The following is a 27,825-nucleotide window of genomic DNA, read 5'->3' on the forward strand; positions in this document are numbered from 1 at the left end:
ATAAATAATCCTGCTGGCTCCAAATCATCTCTTTAGCATTTCAGTCCCATGGAAGAACTTGTGGAACTATGACATGTCAACACTATCATACGTTTCAGTGTTTTAATTGTTCATACTGTTTAGTTTCTGCAAAACTGCTGCAGCAATAAGAATTCAAAGTTTTTCATATAAGTTATGTGTGTGTTCTTGAGTAACCAGTGCAGTTTGCATTATGAAAACTTTGACCTTTGTAGTTTTGTATCATCCATATGCTCACAATGTATGGAAACCTGAACACTGTCTGCAGCCTCAGCTGGAAATGGCATTAGAGAAGTCAGATACGCCGGTTACTCTCATTGAGGATGAGCGCAAATCTGATGCCCACTAGCAGTTACTCAGGTAATCCCTGGGTCAAAATGTTAAATGTGCAGGCCTCCATTGGGCATACTGTCATGTAGTTTGCTATGCAGATGTGTTCTCCTGTGGAATCAAACCATTTCATTAAACTGAACCTGAACCTGAACCTGGAGAACTCCCTGGGCAGGGAAATGAGCCATTTAGCCTCTAGAGCCACATTAAGGGTATATAGCAAAGGAAATACAGATTATTATCCTCTAAAAGGTTCCCTAGTCACCACTCTCTGACCCTAACTCTTCCAGTTAGTCACACTGTTACATGCCCTGTGTGTTGGTGTGCTGCTTTGTGCCCCCCCCCCCCTCTCTCTCCAGGCTCCTCTGCTGCTGTGAAGGTGTGGCAGGTGCTGGTGTTTAGTCTGATTGAGCAGGAGAGTACATGTAGCAGGAGAGAGCTGTGGTCTTTCTCTCGCTCTCTGGCCTCTTCTCTCAGCAGTCCTGTGTGGAGCAGTGGTGACCTGTCAGCTTTGTAGAGCTGTTTGTGAGGGTTTGTGAGTTTTCCAGGCCTCCAGTGGCTGAGGAGCCTGCAGTAGTTTGGTAGTTTTCCTTTTGTTCTTTGCGTTCTTTGGCTTTTTAGGTTTACCAGGCGGTATATGGGCTTCCCTGTGGTTTTAAGTTGTTTAAATAAACATTCATCACCTTTTCCCCGACACATGTCACGTCATACCTATTACCAGAGGAGTGTGTCCATTCTGTACATCATGCCGGCACGGTGCTGTTTCCGAGGGAAGGAGGAGACATATGGCAATCTTGTAGCTTATAGGTTTTACACTTGGGTGCACAAGGGAAGCATTTAAAGAATCAGTGTACCACGTAATTACTGACACACACACACACATGTTTGTTTTTCTATACCGGTGGGGACTTACCATTGACTCCCATTCATATCTAACTCCTAACCCTTACCCTAACCTTAACCATCACCAAATCAATGCCTAACCCTAAACAAACGTTTTTGCACTTTTACATTTTTTATTAACAACAATATGGCCAAGAAAACGGTGTTGCCACCCGTGGGGACCTCATTTTAGGTCCCCACCGTAAGACAAGTCCCCACCTTTATAGCAAATAGTCAGGTCAAAGTCCCCACCGGTATAGCAGAAACAAGCACACACACACACACACACACACACACACACACACACACACACACACACACACACACACACACACACACACACACACACACACACACTTATGTCCTCTTTGGGGGTGCACATCAAAACACCCTGCTTTCGGGAACACCACTTTCTGAATGGTTTAGAGAGATGCTAGCAAGTGGGATGTATCACTAAAAATATACAGATTATGAGAATCCCCTCAGATTTTAGTTTAAAACAACTTTTGTCCAACTAGAATTTTTACCTTGAGATTGAGGACAAATAATTTTAATGTCAATTTTGGGGACTTCAACTGTGCACAGATACACAAACTCATAAAAGTCACTTTTAGGTGCCTCAAATTCCTTTGGGGACAAAAATCTATAAAAGTAATTTTAGCATGCGTTTTTGCCATGTTTGAGTTATGAGAATATTCAACCCTCAAATTCAGTCTCAACACTGCTCCTGAGTAGCTCTTGACATCTAAAGAAATGCACTCACTTATTCTTATTTAACTTATTCAATATAAACCAAAACAACTGAAGGACAATGGCTTAACTAATGGCCAATCCTTGCCATATTAAGTTTTATGTTGGCAGGACTATCAACAACAGTTGGGATTCAATAAAATTCTATCGAAAACACTTTATTTTAAGATTTAGACTCAATATGTTAGCCACATTGGCACCAGAATCAAATTTGCATAAAAATAAACATCACCCAACAAACTAAGGTATGCTGTCAAAATGTGTTTTACTAACACAATGTGTGGACATCATGTACAACAGAGGAAATAAAAACTCCTCTAAAATTACAGACTTTGCACAGGGGTCAAGAATTTGGCTAGCTGGTCAGTGCTGTCAGTAAAAATAATTGACTGCAGAGCTCAGAGAAACCAATATCTGTGGCTAGAAACATACAAATGGCACCATAATTTGCCATTTAGGGAACAGGAGGGGCCAGCATCAAAGTGACACTATTTTGTATACAGAAAAATGTTGAGATAAGTATACTTCCAACTAACAGTGTACATCAACAAGTACGCTTTACCAGGGTACACTTTAACCAGAGATTTTGTCCGTTAGCTAAGTAACAAGCTGAGTCTATTTCTTCCAAAAGAGAAATATAAAATGAACAATGATCTGATGATCACTCTCATCCACAGTCTGCTCGCTGACTTCAGGTGATGATTTCTGCTGGAAACAGAAACAAGATACAATTTGAGAAACCAACAAGAAGTAAAGCTTGAATTTAAGTGTGTGAGGATGAAGGTGGCTCCATTTATGTCAAGTCTGAAATCATTTTAACTGCTCAGTGTTAACAGACGTTCAACCAAGTTAAATTCATGCAGGGCTTAAATGCATCAAAAACTGGATACCACCCATCTCCAGGAAATTTCATGGAAAAGCATGTTACATTCATACTCAAACAATTAAACAAATTTTATCACAATTTTACCTTATGTAATATTTTCATCATTTGAAAGGAAAAGTTGTTAAATTGGTCCCCATTCAATTATCCATGGTATGCTGGTGCACCTGCTTGCGCCAAGGCCAGTCTGCATTCCCATAGTTGTAAGTTATTTCTTCCCCTGGAGTAATGTCTTTTATTGCAAACAAGCATAGATGTGGCATCCCACCAATATCAATAGTTTTCATCTTGCAGTTAGGCTTGTTGTTGTCATTGTTCACAAGCATTCCCAGCGACTTGTCTTCAACTGATACATCAAGACTTAAAGCTGCTGTCCGGAGTTTCCGTTTGTTTTCAATTTATGTATCATTGTTTTACAAAGCTTATGTGTTAGTCTAGTTCAGGGGTCGGCAACCTTTAACACTCAAAGAGCCATTTCGACCCGTTTCCCACAGAAAAGAAAACAACGGGAGCCGCAAAATCCTTTTGGCATTTAAAATGAAGACAACACTGCATATATCGCTTTTTTACCTCTATGCCCTTGTTAATCAGTCGTGATTAATTAATTACAAAGCCTCTAATTAGATAGATTCATTTTTTAAATTGTGTCCTACCACTAATATTTATCTTACCATGTTCATGTCATTTTTGCTCTTGGACCTCATATGTTACGTAATGTTAGCTGGAAATCAGTATTTTGCGAATGTCTATTTAACTTGTAAAATCTATTTATCTATTTATCTTAAGCTAATAACTTTTCTCCGGTAAGTCGCTGCCCTATTTTTCCAAGACGACACTCCTCTGACTCTCTGACCTGCTGCCTGGACATCGAACCATGTTCTTGCGAGTAACGTGTATTACCCTATCACGAGTACTTTTGACTCAAAGACAAGACGTGTCTTTCTTGGAGTGGAGCTTTAATATACAGACTTGCCATTCTTGAGTACAAAACTATATGAAACTACAGGCGTTGCTTCTCTATCTTCTCTGCATCAACTTAGCGCTCTCATGTCCCGGGGTAAAAAACCCCAGCAGCACATCCGGTGGAGTGACACGTCAAAATAAGAGCGGTAATTTTATAATAAAACTCTCTATATTAAAATGCATTGAAACGCGCCTGAAAGGCAGAACAATTTATTTTCCAAAGTTACAGGGAGCCACAACAGAGGGCTGAAAGAGCCGCATGCGGCTCCGGAGCCGCAGGTTGCCGACCCCTGGTCTAGTTCGATACTATAATATAAAGTTAGTATAACGCGATATGAAAATTTATTCCTGAGCTCCGCCTTCCTCTCATAGACCCCCATGTTATTCCAAAAAGCACCGGTTGCTGCCGACCAATCAAGTTCGAGCTTCAGCTTTGTCATGCTGTCAATCAACGGTTACGCGCACAGCAAGCAAGCCCATGCAGAGGTGGGCGAGCTACGCACTACGCAACCGCGCGCACATTTGTTTTGCTTGTGGAGGAGAGAGCATCAGGGATCAGCAACTTCCAGAAAAGTTACCAATCCCACGGCTTGTCAGGCCAAGAGACTGCAGGACGTTTTTTGGCTCGGGGTGCTCGCGTCGCTCCCCGACCACGGCCTCCATAGCCCGCCTGACGGCTTCGTTTAGATGCCCGACCTCTGGAGGAAGATGTTGGGGCGTCTGGGACATACTGTTCGTCAGAGGAGTCATGCAATTCTGAACTCTCGATAGAAATAAATAAACAATCTAACACATATACACGCGTAAATGCACTAAGTTTGATAAACAACGTCATCGAGAGGGATACACGAGTGTAATCACATATTGAAACTTTACTCGTTCGTCCTAGCAGATTCATGTTATTTTGGTATTAGGACTAGTTAGACTCAATACAGCATTCTAACGTAATTCCTTTATTATTTACTAAATGTAGAAGAGGGGAAAACAGCAAAACAGGCGAGATGCTGCAGCACTCTGGGCACTCCTGTCAGGTACTGCGCACGTGCACAAATAAAGGGACGAAATCAGAGGGAGGGAGGGACAGCAGCTTTAAGAAAAAGAACAATAAAGATCAGACTTAAAGTTACTTACTTGGTTTGTATACATTGTTAAGCATAGTAGACAGTTAAAAATATCATGTAAAATTTGGATAAAGAGAGATTTGATCAAAGGGAAAGTTTGTTTCAACAGCTGAGCAAGCCATTTAAGTACAATATGAATCTAGAGCTGGACGAAAAATAGAGAATATCTCTGCAACTACAAGACCTATATGAGTAATCTTAGTATCAAAACAAAGGTAACCCTTGTGGGTTTATTGTAGAGATGAAAGCATCACAGCATCTGTTACTGGGGCTGACTAAATGAAGATTTATACTATATTTCAATTTTTGCCTGACAAAATGTACTATATATTTAGAGTGACTATCCCTTTTACATGAGGCCAGTGAAGGCATGGAACTCTAGAATCCAAGTGCTCGTGAAGCACCCATGCTCTGTGAAGATCAGGTGAAGCAGGAAGGAGTTTTAGGAGTTTAAGCCATTTAAACATATTTAACCATCAAATGTCTCATTTGAGTTTTCTCGTGTATAAAACTGTTCAGATTAGGGCTGGGTGACACGATAATTTCAGGCTATTGACCCTTTGCACCTACGTCACAAGGTCACGTGATCCAGCGCGAGTGGACGTCGGAAGCAAGAGACGGAAATATGGCAGCAGAAGGAAAAAGTAGCGACCGCTATTGTTTTTAGCAATATTTTTTCCTCTAATCGTCATGGCTTCTACCAGTTCATCTCCAGCTCAACTGTCGTTGGAAGTTGCCCACTTAGCAGGAGTTCACAGAGATCGATATGTACAGAAATTAGAATTAGCAGGCTTAGAAACGGACCCCTATCTTCTCCCTCCTCTTGTGTTTGAGGATTTGATCAACTCGCCGGTTTTGCCGGAATTTACTCCACACGACTTATATCATTATGTGATAAATGCTGTATCCCCTTACACTGGTGCAGATTTAAAAGCGTACAAAAGCCTGGATGCTTACCAGTTTTTTGTTGCTGGTTGGGTCACCGGGACAAAATGCTACGCTTACTCCGGGGGAACACAGTACCTCATCATGGCTAAGGTAAGCTAGCTAGCTCCTTTAGCTTCATTTGAAAGCTAATGCTTTCAAATGAATGTGTTTACATATTTAGTCACTAAAATAACACCTCAGCTGTACGCTCACATAAAGTAAGACACATAAAGTATTTACTTTATTTGAGCGTACAGCTGAGGTGTTATTTTAGTTACTGTTTTTTAACTTTTGACATGCACTACTACACTCCAGTGGTGGAAAGTGACCAAGTAAAAAGTTCTAGTTCAAGTGAAAAGTACAAATTCTTAGTAGTTTTATTTCACATCAATACTTCTTATGAAGAATCCTTTTTACATTTACTTTATTACATTAGCCAGTATCATACTCTACTACTTTTTAGATTTGAAGGAAATGTTTGTGAATGCTCTCATTAGTCCAGGAACAGTTCTCCATAGTGAAAAAAGACTTTAAACAGACAACTGGACACAGATTTGTTACAGCAGCAACGTTTCAAGTGAATCTCTCACTCTTTATTAGTCTTTACCATTTAAGCTAGATAAAAAGTGTCTTAGTTATTATTGGTATTAAGTTCAGTTTTGTGCTGACTGTTTATGCCATCTTTAGTCAAGCTTTAGTCCTGGTTTAGTCCGATCTAAAACTTCGTTGGTTCATTTCATTTTGATTGATTTCAATTGCAGTCTTGTTTAGTTATAGCTCTGGTTTATGAATTATACATAATTTCTTCCTGGTTTAGTTTAGGGGTGTGCAGAGTACTTTATTTTTTTACTCTCTTAGTAGTTTTGAAATCTGATACGATTAACTTGATACTTTTATTTGAACTTAGGGGAATGTATTGCTTCTGTTTTGTACTTAAGTATTTTTTCCACCACTGTCACACACAGCAAAAGCCCAACTTAGTGAAATGTAAGTTATTTACCACTAAACCTCTTACATTAACATTTGTCATTTCAGGTTCATCATAGCCAATCCCTGTCTGAAGCACCTTTAAAGCCATGGGTATCTTTGAAGAAAGATGGGACTGTAACTTGTGGCCACTGCACATGTAAAGCAGGTCTGGGAGAGGTGTGCTCTCACATTGCTGCTCTTCTCTACGCCCTTGATTCTGCTGTAAAACGCCTGGAAGAAAAAAGTTGCACTGATGGACCAAGGCAATGGGGTCTTCCTCCAGTAAAAGTGGGTAAAGCACTTTATGAAGAAGCCACAGGGATTGATTTCTCAAATCCCTTAAAGAAACATAACAACAAAAGCAACAAATCCTATAAAAAACGACATGCAAAGAAAATAAAAGTGTCTATGGATGCAACTGAAAAATTCTACAAGGATCTGGATGGAGCAGCCTCAACTGCATCAGAGAAGAGTGGACTCCTGAGCATATTACCAGGGTACTGTGACCAGTTCCAGCCAAAAGTGATCTCTCTAAAATTGCCTCAGCCTCTGACAGAATTATACAACCCTCATAACCGTAAGCTGTCTGCCTCTGACCTAATGATGAAATGTGATGAGGTATTCACGAAGATGGGAGTCACACTAGAACAGGTAATTTTACATCTGATTTTACACATAACAAAAAAGTCATTACATTATGGTAATGCTTTTTTAAATGTTATAGGCAGTAAAAGTTGAGGAAGAAACACGACAACAGGGACAGTCCAGGCTATGGTTTGACATGAGAGCTGGCAGGGTGACTGCATCGAGGTTCAAGTCAGCAGCAAGAACAGATCCTTCCAATCCCTCCAAATCTTTAATTAGACAAATATGTTACCCCGACCAGAGCCGCTTTTCTACGGTGGCAACAAGGCATGTGTGTCAAACATACAAACATTTATCAAATTAAATCTGAATGAGTGCATTTATAATTCTTTGAGGAAAGAAAACATGTGGAGCTTTGAATATATAGGGAAATCTCAGATTAAAGCTAATGAAAAGTTTCCTGTGAAGAAGTAACACTTGATATACATATATCTTTTTTTTCCCAGATGGGGGTGTGAACATGAGAAGACAGCCAGGAAGGTGTATGAAGACATCACTGCACTACAGCACCAGGACATGAGAGTTTGCGACTCTGGACTGCACATCAACCCCAGCCGACCCTACCTCGGAGCTTCTCCTGATGCACTACTCTCCTGCACCTGCTGCGGTAATGGTGTTCTGGAGATAAAATGTCCACATTGTGCCAAAGATTCAGGAATCCTTGGTGCTACAAATAAAAAGAACTTCTGCATTGACAGCACAAATGGGTTCTACACACTCAGCAGAGACCATGCCTACTACTACCAGGTGCAAGCTCAATTGTTTGTGACTGAGCGAAAGTACTGTGACTTTATGGTGTGGTCTGAATCAGACTATTTCTTACAGAGGATTGAGCCGAATGTTGATTTCTTTACAGGAGAAGTTGAGAAGGTAGAAATGTTCTTCAGGTCAGCCATTTTACCTGAACTACTGGCCAAAAAATATACATGTCCAGAAAAATTACTATCAGATATCACTGAGAGCACAGAGTCAGTGGAAGGATTGGAGGAGGGGTGAAACCACTTGAACAAACAATTCAGCAGCATTGTTCATTCTTTTTATCAGTTCTGTTTTTAGGCTGCACATTTTTTGTTTGAAGTGAAAAATATTATACAATTTCAAAAGTAACTAATTACAATTACCTGCCCTAAATTGTATGCAATTGCAAGTAAAAGTACACATACACCAAAGAACTATTTAATTTCTGTAGTAAGTACAAGTGAAATGTTACTTTCCACCACTGCTAATCAGAACCCCTTAGCACATTTTAGGTATGTCTGGGAATATTTTTAATTTAGGAGATGACAAACAAAAAGTTGAATCAAGTTTTTTACTGCAATGTTTTAAAGGATTCAAAGAATTCCATTGACTACATAAATACATCTGTAATTATCTTTTGAAATGATCATCTGTTTTTGAATAATAAACACAAAAAATATATATATATATATATTTTATTTCACTGTTTGTTACATTGACAAGTGTAAAGTGGCAACAGTCAAATAAAGTTGCTTTAAATTACTTTCTTGAAATGCATCATTACTGTTCATCACATATGTGGAAATTGAACACACCAGTTAATCAGTTGGCACAACAGAGGGGCACAGATTTGTAAGGGCACACGCTACTCTCACTATTTTGTCCAGAGTAGTGTAGTCTGTATCATCAGTGGAGAGGAGACTAATGGGCACCGGTCCCTTCAGCATCTTGTACTTGGAGCGAGCTTGGCCAATGACCCTCTCGACGTGGATGCGGACTGCTGCAAGTCTCCTGGTGTCTTCCAGCTCAGCTGCGCCCAGTTGTTTTTTGCCTCGTGTGAACGCAGGGATTTCAACCTTTGCACAGTACAGGCCAACTTGGTTCTGGATGGTGAAACCACGGTCGGCAAGGACTACATCTCCAGGCTGAAGGTGATCCAAAAAGCCACTGTTAGCTGTAATGTGGGCATCTGTACTTCTTCCTCCCCAGCCCTTTGAGATGAAAGAGATGACACCTTGTGGAGTGATGCTGATCAGATATTTCATGGTGTTGTGGGATTTATATTGAGAATATGTTTGAGCCCTTGCCTTTAAATCTTTTGGTTTATCAATAAATATCTCAAAACAATCAATAACTGACATGCAATGTTTGAAGGACTTTCTGAAGCACATTGGCATAGATGTTTGGACGTGCTCCCTCTTGGGCCACAATACACAAGCTGGAACTAAGATCTCATTCAGAACATTAATCACATAAGTAAAAACTCTTGACACAGTTGAAGTATGAACACCAAAAAGATAAGATAAAAATGATGCAGTTAAATTTTCTTTGAGACGCATTATTGTAATGAGTAGCTGCTGGAAACCTGTCAGGTGTGGCGTGTCTTTGAGAAATGGCTTTACAAGGTCAAAAATGGCCATGAACACGTCATAACTGTGTAGTCCAGCGAGTGTTTTTAGTTTGTCTAGGTTTTCAAGGCTTTTTTGTTGAAAGAAGTCCAAGTCTAGCTTCTCTTTAAGTTCAAATGTCTCACTACGCAAAAGTTGACACTCTTGTTGAAGAATCTCAATGTCTTCTCCGCTGAGGCTGGTTTGGCACATAATCTCATTTGAAATGTTGTCGCACACTGCCACTGCATTTTCAGTGTCCTCTTCAAACTCAGGTACTGTGGTTGAGAGACTGAGGAGCGTCCTGGCAGCTTCATTTCTTGATGACATCTGCAGCTTTTTTTCTTCAGTTTTTGTCGCAAGTCATATTTCTTGACAATGTCCTGAGCACGTCTTTTTGCTGGGGACTTGGTATGGGCAAAAATTGATGGCACATAATCAGGGGACAAGGGGTCCTCGCTCTTTTTTCCTGGAATAAATAAGTCAACAAAGGTAATATCAGCAAAGGTTCTGTACAACGATCACAACCTGTGCATTGTCATAATTGTATGACATATATTGAAAAAAACAAACAAATCTGTACAAGAGTGAGCAAAAGTGTTTGAGTTGAGACCAATTAAGGTGCTCAATTGGGATCGAATGCAAATGAAAAAACAAAAAACCTTGCCATACTGTTGTTTGTGTTGTGGCAAATAGATGATCCGAGGCACTCTGATTAAATAAAAATTCTGTATTGAAATGAAAACGTTTCAACAAAGGATTTTTATTTAATCATTGCCTCGGATCATTTGTTTTCCACGACACATTCAACAGTATGGCAGGCAATATTTTTGTTCTTTAAATTTGTACAAGGTTAAGTTTAGTTATTTTTTTATGAAGTGTACATATCTTATCAATATTCAGTCAATATTGATAAGGTACATGAAGTAAACGTTCTCCAAATCGTTTCTCCCCAAAAATAGATCAAATGTACTTGGGGATATGAACATAGATGATGAAGGAATTAGCAAGCTAATTTAGCTAGCTAAGTTAGCAGTCTAAAGTGTTAGGTATTTGTTGGTGATAACGATCAGGAAGTATTTTCCTGAAAGTTGCTTAACTTTTTTTGCATTTTATATCTTGTGTAAACTGTAAGTGTTAATCTTCTTACCTTGTACAAAGTGTTCGCTGCAAATTCTTGAATATTTTGACGGCTGCCAGTTCTTCCGATTGATAGTTGCTATCCATCTTCGTCGTCTGTCTTTATCAAGAGGTATCCGATAAAAAGACAAGTTTTGCTTGCACCCCTGCCTATTTGTGCAGCCGACAGCACAGCAAGCGATTACCATTTTTGTGAAGTGGATAAAACCCAAGCAAAATAGCCTACGGTTGTTTTCTTTACAAGAGATTTGTGTTTGGTGGGAAGACAGGCGGCTCCGTGTTGACGTCCACTCAGACAGCGGGGGCGTTCCTATACGAAGCGTGACGTCACACGCAAAGGGTCAATATCAGGATACCCAATATATATCTCAATAATTTAAAAACTCCTCTAAAGTGCTTCAAGAATGTGTCATTCACATCTTTTGATGCATGACACCAGTATGATAGTTTAAGTCATCCCTGCAGCACTTCTCCACATTAAACGTTCCTGTTTGTAATATATTCATCAGTGGTTTCTGTTGGAATTGTTTCTATTCAATTTGCATGGAATAAAGGGGAAAAACTGCCCATGTCATGCATTCCTACTGATTACACATGCAAGGAAGGAGCATATTCACGCTTACTTACCAATAACTTTTCCCTTTCCACTTAAAATCAAACAGGAACACTGCTTCAGTGTCATCATAGTGCCTCAAATGAAGGGGGTGGTCCTGTTTGAGAAGGTTGCCACGGTATTCAAGCACAAAATCTTCTTTTCTGAAAGCCTCAGTAGCAAAAACACCCCGACCTTCAAAATAAGGAAAAGCAAACACCATATCAATATTTTTCATCTACTACAGCAGCCTGCCATATTTTAAATCAGAAGAGTCGTGGTTTCCAAATGGTGGGCCATCAGAAAAGTCCTAGTGTGCCTTGGAAGTTTTCAAAACCAGAGTATTACTAAATTCACAATTATACAACAAGTAATGAATAGAAGTGTGGACATTTTTTGATCACAAGATACATCCTAATGCAGACATGAAGACTGCATTGATATAGAGACAGGGCATGACCTTGTAGCAGGGAAAAAAAATACTGGGTGGGCAGCAGGGTGGAGTTATTTCTCTGAGCATCTGATTCATTAATACAGGTATGTACAGAAATTTTAACCAAATATTACCAAAATGGTTCAAAAAATACTGCATGATCCAGCTCTCCCAATCCACATAGCCTGATGAGATATGCATCAGATGCAATGCTGACTTAATACAAAAAAATACCCATAAATCAAATTAAAAATCTAAAAACTAACCTTTGTGCAGATTGATAAAACGCTCTTCGAGTCCAGCCTTATCAATTTTCGAGTGAATGTGTTGCTCTGCATCTTGTTGTGGAGTGACTCGTTTTCTCTTCCTCACTCTTCCAATGTGAGCCATCTCATCTGTTGGAGAGGAGACTTTTATTAATGAGAATCACCAAGATTAGTTAACAGATTCTCAGTTAACTAACATGTACCATTGTGAAGTCAAACTTGAATGTGTGGGTGTGGCTGTTGGTGTCAGTGGTGATTGACAGCTCATGGGCACAGGTGGGTTGATCACCTCATAGTGCAGCTTCATTTCACAGGTGTTAAGTGTTGGTTGATTAGTGGCACAAAGAAACAGCACTCACAGAGTCATGAAGCCTGCTGAGAGTCCAGAGAGGCAGCCGGTAAGAGTTTAATCACTCTTTTAGCAAGTTGGGTTTTTCGGTGTGAAGTTGAGGTTGGTGTGTTAGTTTTTTGATTTGTGTGAGTGTTTAAATGTTTGTGGCACACAGCATCTGCTTGTGAATGAATGGATTTGCGGTTTTGTCTCGTAGTTCTTGCTTGGCACAGTGGATGGATTGAGATTTTAGATTGGAGTTTATGCGCAGATGTAAATTTAAATGTCAATTGATCGCTGTGGAAGTCGTGTTTGAATGGTAGTTTAAAATATTTTTGCTGAGATGATTATCTTTATTTAAAATGAAATTGGTGTATTTAACATGGTGAAATGTTGTATTGTTTGCATGTTTTATTCTGTTGGTTTTTATTTACGCATGTGCTTTTGTGTTTCTTCAGGTTTTTCACCTGAGCGGCCCATAAGCAGCCATAGTTAAATGAAATGAAATATTTTTAAAATTCTAATAAAAGAAGAAAAAAAAAATGCAAAAAGACTGCTGGCCCTGAGTGAATTCCTGCATGACCCCGGACCCTTAAAATAAAGCTTCCTTTTTCAAGTTGGGAAGAGCAGGCTGGAGAGAAGTAACTTGACAACCATTCATTAGTTTTGTAAATGCTTGGACATAATTTTGTATTGATGCTGTACCTAAACACTAATGCAGACTATCAACCTTCATAATAAAAACCTCTTAAAAAGCAAATACAATCTGTAGATCATTGAAGTATCAACCCTAATCTATCAAACACATTGCTTATTTGTATTATATACACAAGATGAGTATAGTCATTTATAGATCCCCTTTAAAGTCTGATGATGTACAGTCCTGGAACACAGTTTTTAATGTAATAATTTGAACAATGTGTTTTCATTACAATACACTAAACACATTGTCTTATATCAAAGTTCAAACCAGCAAAATCTACTTAAAAATCAATCAGCCATCCCCTCCTCCAAAGACTGTATCATTAGTTTTTATCATAAACTGTAGCGACATTCACAAAAAAAAAAGACCGGAGCTAATCTGCGCAGCGCTCCCCTCAACTCATCTGCCCCCAAACTAATGAGTGCACCTGTCTGCCACTCACTCCACTAGCTTACCTTACCATTAGCCTGCATAGCGCCGCTATGCTAATGCTACGTTAGCGTCGTTAGTGTCATTAGCATCAGGGCTAAAACGTCCGGTCATCTGCACCAATTCAACAGAAACTCGCAAGTGGCACATTTTTACTGATGTCACAGTCATTACATGGCTGGATGTTGGCACACTGCACAAAATCCTGCTATTCCAATAAAATGTTTAGCCTACCTTAGAAGGTAACTCCTTCATAACATCCTACCGTCATTCCGTCCAACATTGACCGTGGCGCATGCGCAGGGCTGCCAGAAAGACACACGCTTCCTGTCGGGAGTGGGGGATAGGCTGTGGTGCACGATTTCACAAAATTTAGTTTTGCTTATTGGAGGTGATGTTGACCTTTGTAGTTGTGTGTGGATTGAATTGTGCGTTATAAGAGTGTTTAATTTAATTAATTAATTTGGGGCTGTCAACTCTCACGCATTAAGACTCACGCATTTGCTTGGTTTCACACACACTCACGTCACACCGGTTTCTCACGCTCAAGTCAGGCACAAAAGCGCAGAGAGGACGCAGAGGTCGTGTGGTGTAGTATACAAGATATTCAGGTATGCACCCTATATCCACTAGAAACACCAAGAAATACCACATAAGCACTATAAGACATAATTATAGGATGGTTGGGTGACTTTAACTTTCACTTTCCGTGGAGGTGCGCTCCTCTTTGTGCCGGTGTGTGTAAAGGTGCAGACTGACGCGCATCACAGCAGACAGTGAGAGATCGTCAGTCACTTTGTGTGAATTTATAATTCAAACGGTGTCTTGATAGCTCATGTGCACATTTTAAATGAACACAGAGACTTAAAAAGATGAGTCGTTCAGCAGTTCATCTCAGCTGTTTTCATTCACTCACCGTTTTCTAAATGATAAATACATCCAGGGCCGTTTCTAGTCACCTTGGGGGCCCTAGGCAAGAGTGACCACAGGGCCCCACCGCCCAGCCCAAAAAGCCCTGCCACCATCGCAGCTTGATTGGATCACGTCCCTACATCCTCATAGCACATCCTCTTCACCAACCCCTGATGTCACATCAATAGAACAGCTTACCTCTACAAATGAAGGTAGGAACTGTTTTTTGTTTGAATAAATCAAGTTTACATGGATTTTCTCTCCTTTTAAATCTGTCATGATATGATCTGATTTAATGCAATAACACAAATGTAAAAAAAATTACAGTACGTCTTTTCTTGTTTTTACATTGTGGGTATTAGGGTGTTATAAAAAAAGCTGTATACAAACAATGATTTTTTTTCTATCAGCCTCAGGTGAGCAGGACATGCCTTCATGCTGCTGATGCATGAAGGCATGTCCTGCTTAGCTCACCTGAGACTGTTAGAATACAATAATAACAATAATAATAATTCATTTAGTTTATATAGAGCTTTTTTTTATGACACCCTAATACCCACAATGTAAAAAAAGACATCGGCCTACTGTAGGCTAATTGCTTGACATTTAATTGTGTTCTTGCATTAAATCAGATCATATCACGATGACAGTTTAAAAGGAGAGCAAATCACTGTAATCTTTATTTGTTTAAACAAAAAAAAACAGTTCCTACCTTCATCTGTTGCTGTTGTGGTCCTAAAAATTTCAAGAACGAACCTCCGACGTGGAAAAAAATATGCACAGCGTATTTAGTCAGCTGGCTTCATGTTCATGCTGCAAGAGGTGTGTATTCTACACGCTGAATATTAATATCTGTTTGGAATATGAACAACCAGCTTCACTGTTCCTGGTAATATTTTTGATTTATGTATGTGACATACAAAAAATTCAAGGAGATATATGCAGGGATGGGATCAGCAAGTTCTGATTCCAGCGGAAAGTTGTTGAGGGGGGGATATGTGTGCGGCGGCGCAGCGACTTCCAATTGCTGGGCCGTTTACAATCGTCGTTAACAAGCTATCGTTAACGTCGTTACCATCAAGTGTTCAAACTTGAAATGAAATCGGCGGAAATCGGCGGAAAATTCCCATCCCTGTATATGATATCCCCCTCTTCCAAATACAAATGAGTTACTTGTTAGCTTACTGTTAATTACTGACTTTACCATTGAAATAAGCTAGGCTAAGGTGCAGTAAGCATGTCATGTGCAGACAGTTGTACTTCGTTAGACTACAGACTGGGACAAAGTGCATCATAACTTTTTCTAAATAATGTCAGATTATACACGTTTGAACCTACCACTTTCCCGTTTTCTTTTTTCTTCATCCTCTTGTTTTTTTTCTTTTTGCGTGCCCAGATGGGTACGTTCGCTTCATTTTGAAGGTAAAAGCTGGCATGGGCAGTCAGGGCCCCATGAGGGGGGTTCCAAACATGCCGCGGCAGTGTGTTTAGAGGCTTCAGATTGTGTCATTGATATGGAGGATCGATATTGGCCGCGTCTCGGGGGAGGGTCCCTTAACACGCTCGACAGTGAAAGCTAGTGGGGGCCCCAGGGGGGTTTCCCAATGCATCGACGTTGCAGTTCAGTCATTTTGTCATTGACAGAAGGACCACTGTCAGCCCTGTCCTGGGGCCCCTTCCAGCTCGGGGCCCTAGGCAATTGCCTAGTATGCCTACCCCATTGCGACGGCTCTGAATACATCCTGAGGTTTCCTGGATCACATATTCTTCATTATATGAGCCATCTTTTAAGGATCTAGCTTCAAATACAATCTACTAACGCAGTGGTTCTCAACCTGTGGATGGAGGCCCATAAGTGGGTCTCAGGGATGTAGGCAGTGCATAAATCAGGTAAAATGTGGTAAAAATGTCTTCAGTGTATGGAGGCCTAAGTGAACAAACATCCATCAGAGTATGTCAGAGTTTACCCACTAGTATAAAAAAATTACACAACTGGTTATGTCTCCACCTTCTATATAGTTTTCCCAAAAAAATCCCCATTGTAAACACAAATAAAAGTTTTCCAAATGTATGGTTATATTTTCTGACTGTACAATACAAGCCAAGTCAATTCTTATGAACATTTTATTTGACAATTTTAACTATTGAAAGATTTCAACCCCCACTCCCACTCTCATCTGCCTGACTGTGACAGTTAGAGGGTCTGACATCCTCATCCTCTCATTTATGACACAAATATTACTCTGTTTGAGATTTCTCAAGATGTATATATTCATTTACAGCCATGGCCATCAGTTTGGACACAAGTACCATGACGCTTGTGAATCTTAGAAAATACCACAAAATTGTCACTTACAATACAGTGCACAACTCCTGAGAACTATATTAAGTTTCATATTAAAAAAAAACATCAAAAGAGTTTGGTGTCATTTTGTTATTCTTACCAAATTCGGTTGTGAAAGTACTGCATTTTTTTTTTGTTATTTTCTTCTAATATTATGTTTTGGGAACAAAGTTGTTCCAATTGTTGGAATTTATTGATAATATTATATCCCTTGTTGATTTGTTGACTAATTAAACTGGTGCTGTCAAAAAATATTAGTTATGTTCTGTAATAGACATCAAAACAGACATAGGAAGTCATGCTGTGTCCAAACTTATGGCCATGGCTGTATGTAGGCTATTGTTACTTTGAGTTTGATGTTCTATTATAGATTTACTGATGTAAAAATTAAGTCGTGATAACCCTGACTTAGATGTTAACTTGAACAGATCAAGTTTCTAATTACATTCTGACTCTTAATTTTCACTCCTTATTGTCCTCCAGTTAAAATCACCACATATATATTCAGGATTTTTTACTGGATAGTTCATAGTGTTGTGGACTTATAGCCTATAAATTGATGCCAAAACCTTATTCATTTACTAAAGAAAAATTAAATCTAGGCTAATTGTATATTCAATTGCATTACATAATTTGACCCTTTAATAATGAATGCACAAATAATAGCCAGAAAATTCTACTTTTTTGGAGCTGAAATGTTAATTTTACTTTCAACTGAGATCCAACAAAAAAGGAAAAATCTCAATAAAATTTAACACATATATTTTTTGTATCTCATTTGATAGAATTAGTTGTTGTTGGCAACCGATAATCCCCTTAAAGACATTTTTACCATTTATCTGAATTATTAAGATGTTTCTTTTGTATTTGTTGGTCATATTGATTTGGTAAGGGTATCATAAAAGTATGTATCAAATATGATATGACAGGCTTTAATGGGTAAATCATGTAAAAGTTTGTGTATTGTTAAGTTGTGTGATATATTCAGAGTTTGTTTTGTTGCTGCTTGTTGACAGTTTGATTAAAAAAAATCAAAGTGTAGTTTGATTTAGTGTGCCTATTCATTAAAAAAAAAGTCACTTAGATTTAGATATTGTTTTGAGCTTTTAATTCTTGTAAAGCTGCTGTAGTGGTGATCAGGCCAGTGTTTTTGGTGAGTAAACCCTGGTCCTGGAACTACTGGTTGTGCATGAACACAAACCTGTAGACAGGTAGGAAATAGATGTATGAGGAACTATGTCATTATAGTTGTTTAAATGTCACTATGTAGGCCAATTGAGGAAGTATAAGACAAGACAGCAGAATATAGCATTTGCTTTAATTTTATTTTTTACCTTTTACCTAAGTTGATTGCACTTGCACCATTTTGTTACTTCTGAGTGTTATATAGTCTGAATTAAACCTACAGAAAATTAGGCATTTTGTGTTAAAGGTCGCTGTGTATGTGGGAATGTTGATTGGCTTCACCAAATCTCACTCCAAGATTTTTTGAAAAGTTGTCAGCCCTGAATTAATTAATAGAATAATTATTATTAGTAATAGTGGTAGTGGTAGTATTGAGTTCAACTGCATTCACAAATACTGCTCACCTAATATGCAGTATTGTTTACAATTTTCATAATACCAAAACTCATCCAGCAGTGCTATGTACCCTGTATGGCATGTTGATAAGTCTTACTTCCATTTACCTTTGGTTAAATCAAGATTAGATTACCTCTGCTGAGGAAAGACAAAAACGAATGATGCATGGTATGAAAACTCATTACATTTATCCCAGACCATTTGGATCCATGTGAATCACTCCAAACCTTAGTGATCTGTTTCACAAAAACCACAGCTAACAAGCTCTTCACATTTTGGTATAACATGATCTAATTCTGTACTCCGCGTCCAGATTGAGTTTCTTGAGTTTCGAGGCTTTATTGTTGTCAGTCATTATACAGTGTGCATCTTTAATGTTTTGGTTCCCTAGAACTAAATACTACTGACATAGTGCATAATGACAACAAGTGCTGTGTTGGTCTCCACTGTGTTCTTATTCTACTTCGAAACTGAAAGGAAAAGAAGAAGAAAATAATTTAGTAGCATATGAACTAACTAATAAAATCCCCTTGTTTTTGTGAGTATCATATCATTGATACAGTGGGTTATTTTCTCAGGTTTCTGTGTTTCAACAACCATGCACTCCACCCATGCAACAATGATAAATAAATGCAAAATCAACCGAAATCTACACTTAACAATGTTTATTTTGATAAAGCAGGAAGGTCAGTAAGTTAATTAACTCTAATCATTTGTGTAGCAAGAAAAGGCTGCACACGCACAAGGCCTCCCCATTTTAAAGTATCTTAAAATGGTTGTTGGTGGGCGTGTGGGTCTAGAGAAGATCTATGTAGGCTAACCAGCAATAGCAAGCTATCAGTATGGTTTGCTCCATCGATGGCTCATACAGACAGAGACAAGTCCATTTTAGTAACTTGCAGAAAAAAAATCAGCAAAGTCATAAATGGAGCTATGGATCTAAGATCATAATTTTTCTCAAACACAACAATAATTTATTTATACTTGCAAAAAGATCAAAATGCTTTTTGCAAGTATCATTTTAACAGAAATGCAACTTTGTTCATCAAAGTTGAGTGTAGATTTGATAAGTTGTTTTAAGTTGTTAAGTTGTAATAAGTTGTTTGTTCAACACATTTCTTTGGTTTAGAAGGCAGCAACTATAGCAGAGTCTTACAAAAAATCTGGCATTGTACAGTCATGGAATTCTATGTTTTTAACAGCAACATAATAATGACATTACATGTGTAAGCTACAGTGATTTGCAAAAGTATTGATACCCCTTGAACTTTTCCACATTGTGTCACGTTACAACCACAAACATAGATATATTTTATTGGAAAATTATGATTTGAATTTTTTTTTACAAATAAAAAACTGCAAAGTGCGGTGTTCAAAGTACTGAGACCCCCTGATTCCCCCTGTGTGGAACTGCCTTTTGCTTACAGCTACAGGTCTTTTGTGGTATGCTTCTACCAGCTTTGCACATCTAGAGACTGAAACTTTTCCCCATTCTTGTTTAAAAAACAGCTCAAGTTCAGTCAGATTAGATTGAGAGCATTTGTGAACAGCAGTTTTCAGATCTTGCCACAGGTTATCGATTGGATTTAGATCTGGACTTTGACCGGGCCATTCTAACATATGAATATATGTTTTGTTTTAAACCACTCCATTGTAGCTCTGGCTTTATGTTTAGGGTCGTTGTCCTGCTGGAAGGTGAACCTTTGCCCCAGGCTCAAGCCTTTTGCAAACTCCAACAGGTTTTCTTCCAAGATTGCCCTGTATTTGGCTCCATCTATCTTCCCATCAACTCTGACCATCTTCCCTGTCCCTGCTAGAGAGAAACTCCTCCATGCTGCCACCACCATGTTTGACAGTGGGAATGGTGTGTTCAGAGTGATGAGCAGTGTTAGTTTTTTCCACACATAGCATTTTGTATTTGGGCCAAAAAGTTCAATTTGGTCTCATCTGACCAGAGTGCCTTCTTCCACATGTTTGCCGTGCCCACCACATGACTTCTGCTAAACTGCAAACAGGACTTCTTGTGGTTTTCTTTTAACATTGGCTTTCTTCTTGGAATAGACCCACTCTCCTCAAGTTGTGCTCTGAATTTCACTATTGCTTTGCACATAGCCTATTTATTTTTAATCTGTATTATTGCAACAGAAAGAGAAAGGAGAGGACAGTTCACAGTAAATGTGACATGAATTTCCAAAGTTATTTCATGCCTAATCTTCTTAATGTCTGCTCTAAATTTAAATTTTCTTTACATAAATTTGTTGTCCATATTGCAATAGATAGAGCAGACAGAAGGCAGTTCTCAGGGATCAGGACAGGGACCAAGCAGCAGTGATGACTGTCAATGAGAGGCTTCACAGGTGAGGAGAGATCATAACTGGTTAAGGAAATATCTATAGGATGAGAGTGAAAATTAGAGTAATTTCCACAGATATTTTATAAGTACTCTTCTTAATTTCTACCCTAAATTTAGATTTTCTTTGCTTATATTTATTGTCCATAATTGCAATAGAAAGAGCAGACAGAAGGCAGTCCTCAGGGATCAAGACAAGGACCAAGCAGCAGCGATGACTGTCAATGAGAGGCTTCACAGGTGAGGAGAGATTATAACTGGTTAAGGAAATATCTATAGGATAATAATCATCTTGCTCCTGAACAATTTGTCCCCTTCACTTCTGAAATGAAGGCTATGCCTCTGGGTGAATCCAATGCAGGGAGGGAACTCAATGGATCCAGTTTCATTCATAATCATGTCAGCAATAGGCAAACACAACAGAGCATAAAAAATGAGAAAAAAATGTAATCAGTCACAAAAAAGTCAAAAGGTTAAAGGTACTCTAAGCACGGTTGGATGACGTCACGTCTGTTGACGTTCAAAAATGTTATCAAACAAAACGGAGCTCGCTCTCCCCTCCCCATCTCTGCCTCTCCCCCTCTCATGCTCCCTGACGTGAACGCACATAAAGGTTAGAACGTGTAAATACAGGACTTGGCTCGTTCCTTCTCCTTTTCCCTCTTCTGGCCAGATGAGCGCCTGAATGTCTCCTTTTTGGTCCTGTCAGCCATATCAAATTTTAAAAAAAATACTGTTTGTTTTCTCTCTGTTGGTGTTGCCGTCCTCGTTCTTCTATAGCTAACTTCTCTCATCTACTCTACTCCCCCACCCCCCTTCATGTACATGCATGCAAACCCCCAGTACCTCTTGTCAGTGACTGGCTGGTTGGTGCAGCCTGAGCTGTTCACACTGACTGAATTTTTTCAGAGCATATTCAGAGGACAGTCAGCCAGCAGATCGTGAGGAGATGTTTGCTGTAGATGACTAGCTTAGAAACTGCGTAACGGGATTTAAAATACCTTAACTATTGGGGAGGTTAAGGCCGGACATTAGCTCAGGTAGAGCGTTCGCCCCATGTACGGGGGCTGCCAACCCCCTGCAGCGGCCGCTGGTTCGATTCCCGGTGTCATATAGAAATCTGACCCCCGGGTCACTTTTCTATATAGAATTCTGACGGGCGGGTCACATTTCTATACTAGAAAAGTGACCCGCCCCATAGAATTGTGACCCCCTATATGAAAATTAAAATTTTGCTAATAAAAATGTTCTGCTGTACTTACTAGAAAAAACATCTTTCACCATCATAGCCTAAAATTGAGGGTAAGCTGAATAAAGTATTTAAACTTGTGTTTATATTACTTATGTGTTGTGACCGAGGTCACTTTTCCATGCTATAGAATATTGACCCCACTATGTATTATGCTAGTTATTTAATGTTCTGGACTTGAATTTATTGTTCCAGCTTGGCATTCAGCATTGTTACACACTGGTAACAGCAGTCTAAAATAGTAAAGAAATAAAAACCACAATAAGTGTCTAGCACTTTAACAGCAGTAGATCCATATCACTGTCAAACATAACAAAAAGAGCGCTACTTGCATAGACAAAATTTTCTGAACAAATTCATATGTAAATGCATTACTATTATTATTTTATTAAAGCGAGATAAACCAGCTGGATACACATTTAGGAATGACACACAATGATGCACTTCAGAGAACTACATTCAGCATTGTTTTTACTATCAAAAATATTTCTTTATTCCTTTAATCTGTTATCATTTTCTCCCTTGTGGTGTCAAAAATGACTTTGAACACTAATGCATTCCAGTCTGGATTGCTTGGTAGGTGTACTGTTTGACTGTCATGAGCCACTGTACTGTTTACTCTCATCCAATCAGAATGCATGGAGATCTGGTTCACTTTCTTTTGGGTCTTGTATTGCACTTGCCAGTTACTGATGACACGGATTAAATGCAGTCATGTGCATTTGGTGTTATCTTTGACTCACGTTGACAACAGTCAACTTCTACAGTGGGGTTTGGAGAAGCAGGATCAGTAATGGTAGCTATGCCCTTCCAATAGCTGGCAATACATAGGAGTGCACATTCACTTAGCTAATGTTGCCAAGTTAGTGCAACTTGAAAGTTTGTGAAAAGAATTACATTTCTCAAAATTTACAAAGTGTGTATCACAACTGTTCTTAACTTTAAGCAAGTTAGGTTTATTTAAAGTTAAGCAAACCCGAGACAAATCCACATGACTTGAGCAGATAGCACTGGTATATGCGTGCTACTGCAGTGCCAGCTACATTTCCTGCTATGGATAACACTACAGCCATGGCCATAAGTTTGGACACAGCATGACTTCCTATGTCTGTTTTGATGTCTATTACAGAACATAACTAATATTATTTGACAGCACCAGTTTAATTAGTCAACAAATCAACAAGGGATATAATATTATCAATAAATTCCAACAATTGGAACAACTTTGTTCCCAAAACATAATATTAGAAGAAAATAACAAAAAAATGCAGTACTTTCACAACCAAATTTGGTAAGAATAACAAAATGACACCAAACTCTTTTGATGTTTTTTTAAATATGAAACTTAATATAGTTCTCAGGAGTTGTGTACTGTATTGTAAGTGACAATTTTGTGGTATTTTCTAAGATTCACAAGCGTCATGGTACTTGTGTCCAAACTTATGGCCATGGCTGTAGATAAATAGGTTTTGGTCCCCAAAGGCAATGGTGTCCCCAATCAACTGGTGTGTGAGCTGATGAAAATCCCCAACTTGGACGCAAGTAAAGGCCCGGTCACACCGCCCGAGCTTTGCTGGAGCGTTCCTGGAGCGGTGAAAAAAATTAATCACCGCTCGTAACCGTTGACCACCGTTTAACTGAAGTTGGCCCCCGTTAAAGCAACGCCGTATACGCTCGGCCACCGCTGATCTTTCTGGAGGGGCCCTCCGACCGCTCCGAAGGTTTTGAGCTGCACAAAATATTCCGAGCGGTGAGGAGGGGGCAATTTTCCACCCCGGCAAAGTTCACCCCCGCTCCACCAACGCCCAGTCAAAGTTTGGCACCGCTAGAAGCAAGTTCGTGGACGCTTGGGTCCGCTACGCCAACGCAGAAATCTTGAACGCTGGACCACCGCTGCTTTGCCAGCGTTGCCCGGGCGGCGATTAAACGTTGCACAAACTTCGGTGGAGCGGTTGTAAGCGTTTTACGAGCGGACACGGGGTTGCTGGAACGGTGTCGGGCATTGAAGCAGCGATCCATGGCGGCGATGAACTTTGGTTTGGCGTTGGTATAGAGGTGTCAGAGCGGGACCAGAATTTGGCTATAAATACGGGGAGAAATGGACCAGGAGCTCATTTGGAATCGAGCTGCTGTTGAGTTCAGACCTCATCTATATCGAATTTGCTCAAAGTTACAGTAAAACTGTATCACCATGGATGCTGAGAGACTTGCTATGATTGGTGCACTAGTCCAGCAGCAGAATCAGAACCTCCTCAGATTGCAACAAGTTGTTGACAGAAGGAGAAGAGAGAGAAGAAGGACAGACAGAGTTGTGTGGGTCAGACAGTGGATACTGAGAAGGCCCGAACATGGACTCGACTTCTATCAAAAATCTATCAGAACTTGTATCAAAACGATCCGTTCAGCTCCGTAGTCACAAGCGGTATGCCGCTAAACCAACTTTATATCCCCGCCGACCCAATGCCCGCATGCGCAGAACGCCGCTATACCAATGCTCACGTCACCGCTATACCAACGCTCGCTACCGCTAAACCAACGCTAAACCAACGCCGGCTTCAGCGGTGCACCGCTAAGCCAACACCCGTGTTTTCGATTTTTTGCCCATTTTGTGCGCGGTGACGAGTGTTGTCGAAATTCGACCCCCCCTCCCTACCGTTCAAGGAACACTCCAGCAAAGTTCGGGCGGTGTGACCGGGCCTTAAGAACACCCACACACACACACACACACACACACACACACACACACACACACACACACACACACACACACACACACACACACACACACACACACACAGAGGCTTGTAGAAGATCAGAAACAAGGTTGCAGCTAAGAGAAAGTGCATGAAGCTGCACTGCTGCTGAACAAGGATAAACTCAGTATTATTTAAGAGATGTATGAATGTAGTTAATTTGAATGATTTTGCCCTTTCTGTGCTGTACACAATACGACAACCAGTACATTGCTTCTTATTATAATTAATGACCAGACAAAATAACTCTACAGCCACCTTCCATAATATAATACAGATGCCTTCAGATATCCAGCAGCAACATGAGGCTGTGCTTCCAACTCTAAATGACTTAAATTAATGGCTACCTATTAAAGCTTTCCCATTTTTAAATATCCTGCTGTTTACAGTTTGTTATCAGTATTAATTAGTGAGTGATTGAGACTATTAATTTCTAATAAGGATATTATAAACACCACTAGCACCACATCCTGTGTACAGACACACATTGGGAAAGTAGTGCTCAAGCAGTTTTGTATTCCAGACCCTTAGTGAATGAAAATATGAGGAGCTTGGGGCCTCGTTTTATGTGGAGTTTGAGCTTTATATTAAATATTACTTGACTGTGATTTACATTCCTGTAGGTGCTTAATTCCATCCAATCAATCAAGGCAGGTCTGAGCCGGACGGACAAATTAAAGATAGTTAAAATGCGAATACAATAGGAACTTAATATTGAAGCACAGCTGCACTATTAGCTGAGTGTTCACTTTATTAGGACAGTAAAATGCGACTGTACTTTAGTTAGGTGGATAATTCAGTACATCACATCCACTGCCTACAACTATTTCCTCTGGACGAACATGTTTTAAATTTTTTATTCACAGAAGTATTCAAACCCTTTGTTTGTAGCAAAGACGATAGAGAAATATGTAACAAATCCATGGATCCAGACTATAAGCCGCATCACTGGCAAAATCTAATCATTTGTTCCTTGTGTCATTTCTGACCTTCCCTGAAAATTTCATCCAAATCCGTTAGTCCATTTTTGAGTAATGTTGCGAACAGACAGACAGATGGACAGACAGACAGACAGACAGGCAGACAGATGGACAGACGGATAGACAGTCAGATCAACAGATGGACGGACAGATACCAGTCATCACATGACTGCATCGAGGCTTCGCCTCCTTGGTGGAGTCATTACAACCTGATTGGTGCACCAATTCATGGGTTGATTTTGGATGTATTGGCAAAGATGTACCACCCTTGTTTTATGCACCTTAGTATAATTTGAAGTTCTGTTTGGTTTGTTTATTTTGGTGTCCTGAAGTGTTTAGACCAGGGATGGGCAACTGGTGGCCCACGGGTTGAAGAAAAGCTGAGAAACGTAATGAAAGACTGCAAATATTCTCCCTGGTGCTGGATGAGAGTATGGATGTGACAGATGTGAGCCAGCTCCTGATTTTCACAAGAACCATTGACAGTTCATTTGAAGTTAATGAGGAACTACTGAAATTGGTGTCTTTGCACGAGACCACAAAGGGCACGGATATATTCAACGCCATAAAACTGGTAGTAAAATGAGCATGGAGGCTTTGGCAAACTTTCAGCTGTCGTACCCGACGCGTGCCGTCCATGCAGGGAAGACGCACTGGATTCAACGGGGTCCTCCATCAGACCGGCATTGACTGCCCCCGTACTGCACTGCATCATACATCAGGTAGGTGACTACTGATTTGATTCTGTTTAAGGAATTTATGACAACGTGTTTGCAAACTGTTTTCATAGTCTTTGTATTATTAATTTTTAATATCCAGGAGGCCCTCTGTACAAAGACAATGAACTTCAGCCACATTATGGATTTAGTGACCAAAGTTACTAGTCTTATTTGAAGGGATAATAGGGCTCTCAATCACAGAAACTTTGTTGCCTTTTTAGAAGAGGTGAATGCCGGCTATGGGGATTTATAGATGCACACGGACAACAGATGTACAGTGCCTTGTGAAAGTATTCGGCCCCCTTGAACTTTTCAACCTTTCGCCACATTTCAGGCTTCAAACATAAAGATATAAAATTCTAATTTTTTGTCAAGAATCAACAACATTAATACTTTGTAGCGGCACCTTTTGCTGCAATTACAGCTGCAAGTCACTTGGGGTATGTCTCTATCAGTTTTGCACATCGAGAGACTGAAACTCTTGCCCATTCTTCCTTTCAAAACAGCTCGAGCTCAGTGAGGTTGGATGGAGAGCGTTTGTGAACAGCAGTCTTCAGCTCTGCCCACAGATTCTCGATTGGATTCAGGTCTGGACTTTGACTTGGCCATTCTAACACCTGGATACGTTTATTTGTGAACCATTCCATTGTAGATTTGGCTTTATGTTTTGGATCATTGTCCTGTTGGAAGATAAATCTCCGTCCCAGTCTCAGGTCTTTTGCAGACTCCAACAGGTTTTCTTCCAGAATGCTCCTGTATTTGGCTCCATTCATCTTCCCATCAATTTGAACCATCTTCCCTGTCCCTGCTGAAGAAAAGCAGGCCCAAACCATGAGGCTGCCACCACCATGTTTGACAGTGGGGATGGTGTGTTCAGGGTGATGAGCTGTGTTGCTTTTACGCCAAACATATCGTTTTGCATTGTGGCCAAAAAGTTGGATTTTGGTTTCATCTGACCAGAGCACCTTCTTCCACATGTTTGGTGTGTCTCCCAGGTGGCTTGTGGCAAACTTCAAATGAGACTTTTTATGGATATCTTTGAGAAATGGCTTTCTTCTTGCCACTCTTCCATAAAGGCCAGATTTGTGCAGTGTACGACTGATTGTTGTGCTATGGACAGACTCTCCCACCTCAGCTGTAGATCTCTGCAGTTCATCCAGAGTGATCATGGGCCTCTTGGCTGCATCTCTGATCAGTCTTCTCCTTGTTC

The 27,825-nt window shown here is 39.8% G+C and overlaps 2 protein-coding genes and 1 long non-coding RNA gene across 4 annotated transcripts; 1 reads left to right on the forward strand and 2 right to left on the reverse strand.

The window, feature by feature from the left end:
- Positions 1-2,228: 2,228 nt before the first annotated feature.
- Positions 2,229-14,032, reverse strand: LOC127535688 (uncharacterized). The gene is made up of 4 exons (XR_007944541.1): positions 13,962-14,032; positions 12,265-12,393; positions 11,601-11,760; positions 2,229-2,688 (listed from the first exon to the last, which is right to left on the reverse strand). It is a non-coding gene; the product is annotated as an uncharacterized LOC127535688 (long non-coding RNA).
- On the forward strand, positions 5,491-8,988 carry LOC127535660 (uncharacterized). 2 transcript variants are annotated; one of them, XM_051954204.1, is made up of 3 exons: positions 5,491-5,985; positions 6,910-7,494; positions 7,568-7,923. In XM_051954204.1, exons 1-3 carry the CDS (start codon positions 5,638-5,640, stop codon positions 7,790-7,792), a joined length of 1,158 nt encoding a protein of 385 aa, XP_051810164.1. In that variant the 5' UTR covers positions 5,491-5,637; the 3' UTR covers positions 7,793-7,923. The 2 variants fall into 2 exon arrangements, with proteins under 2 accessions (XP_051810164.1, XP_051810165.1); XM_051954205.1 differs by lacking the exon at positions 7,568-7,923 and adding an exon at positions 7,935-8,988 and having other exon boundaries at positions 5,495-5,985.
- LOC127535661 (uncharacterized) lies at positions 8,908-11,466 on the reverse strand. The gene is made up of 2 exons (XM_051954209.1): positions 10,984-11,466; positions 8,908-10,302 (listed from the first exon to the last, which is right to left on the reverse strand). Exon 2 carries the CDS (start codon positions 10,161-10,163, stop codon positions 9,045-9,047), a length of 1,119 nt encoding a protein of 372 aa, XP_051810169.1. The 5' UTR covers positions 10,164-10,302; positions 10,984-11,466; the 3' UTR covers positions 8,908-9,044.
- Positions 14,033-27,825: the final 13,793 nt, after the last annotated feature.

Source organism: Acanthochromis polyacanthus, chromosome 10, assembly GCF_021347895.1.
Source record: "Acanthochromis polyacanthus isolate Apoly-LR-REF ecotype Palm Island chromosome 10, KAUST_Apoly_ChrSc, whole genome shotgun sequence".
Classification (NCBI taxonomy): domain Eukaryota; kingdom Metazoa; phylum Chordata; class Actinopteri; family Pomacentridae; genus Acanthochromis; species Acanthochromis polyacanthus.

Excerpts from the sequence above, each read along its gene's own strand:
- LOC127535660 (XM_051954204.1), top strand. The coding sequence starts at position 5,638 with ATGGCTTCTACCAGTTCATCTCCAGCTCAACTGTCGTTGGAAGTTGCC. Across the intron at positions 5,986-6,909 it reads AGTACCTCATCATGGCTAAG|GTTCATCATAGCCAATCCCT; the intron begins GTAAGCTAGCTA and ends TTGTCATTTCAG. Across the intron at positions 7,495-7,567 it reads TGGGAGTCACACTAGAACAG|GCAGTAAAAGTTGAGGAAGA; the intron begins GTAATTTTACAT and ends TAAATGTTATAG.
- LOC127535661 (XM_051954209.1), bottom strand. The coding sequence starts at position 10,163 with ATGTCATCAAGAAATGAAGCTGCCAGGACGCTCCTCAGTCTCTCAACC.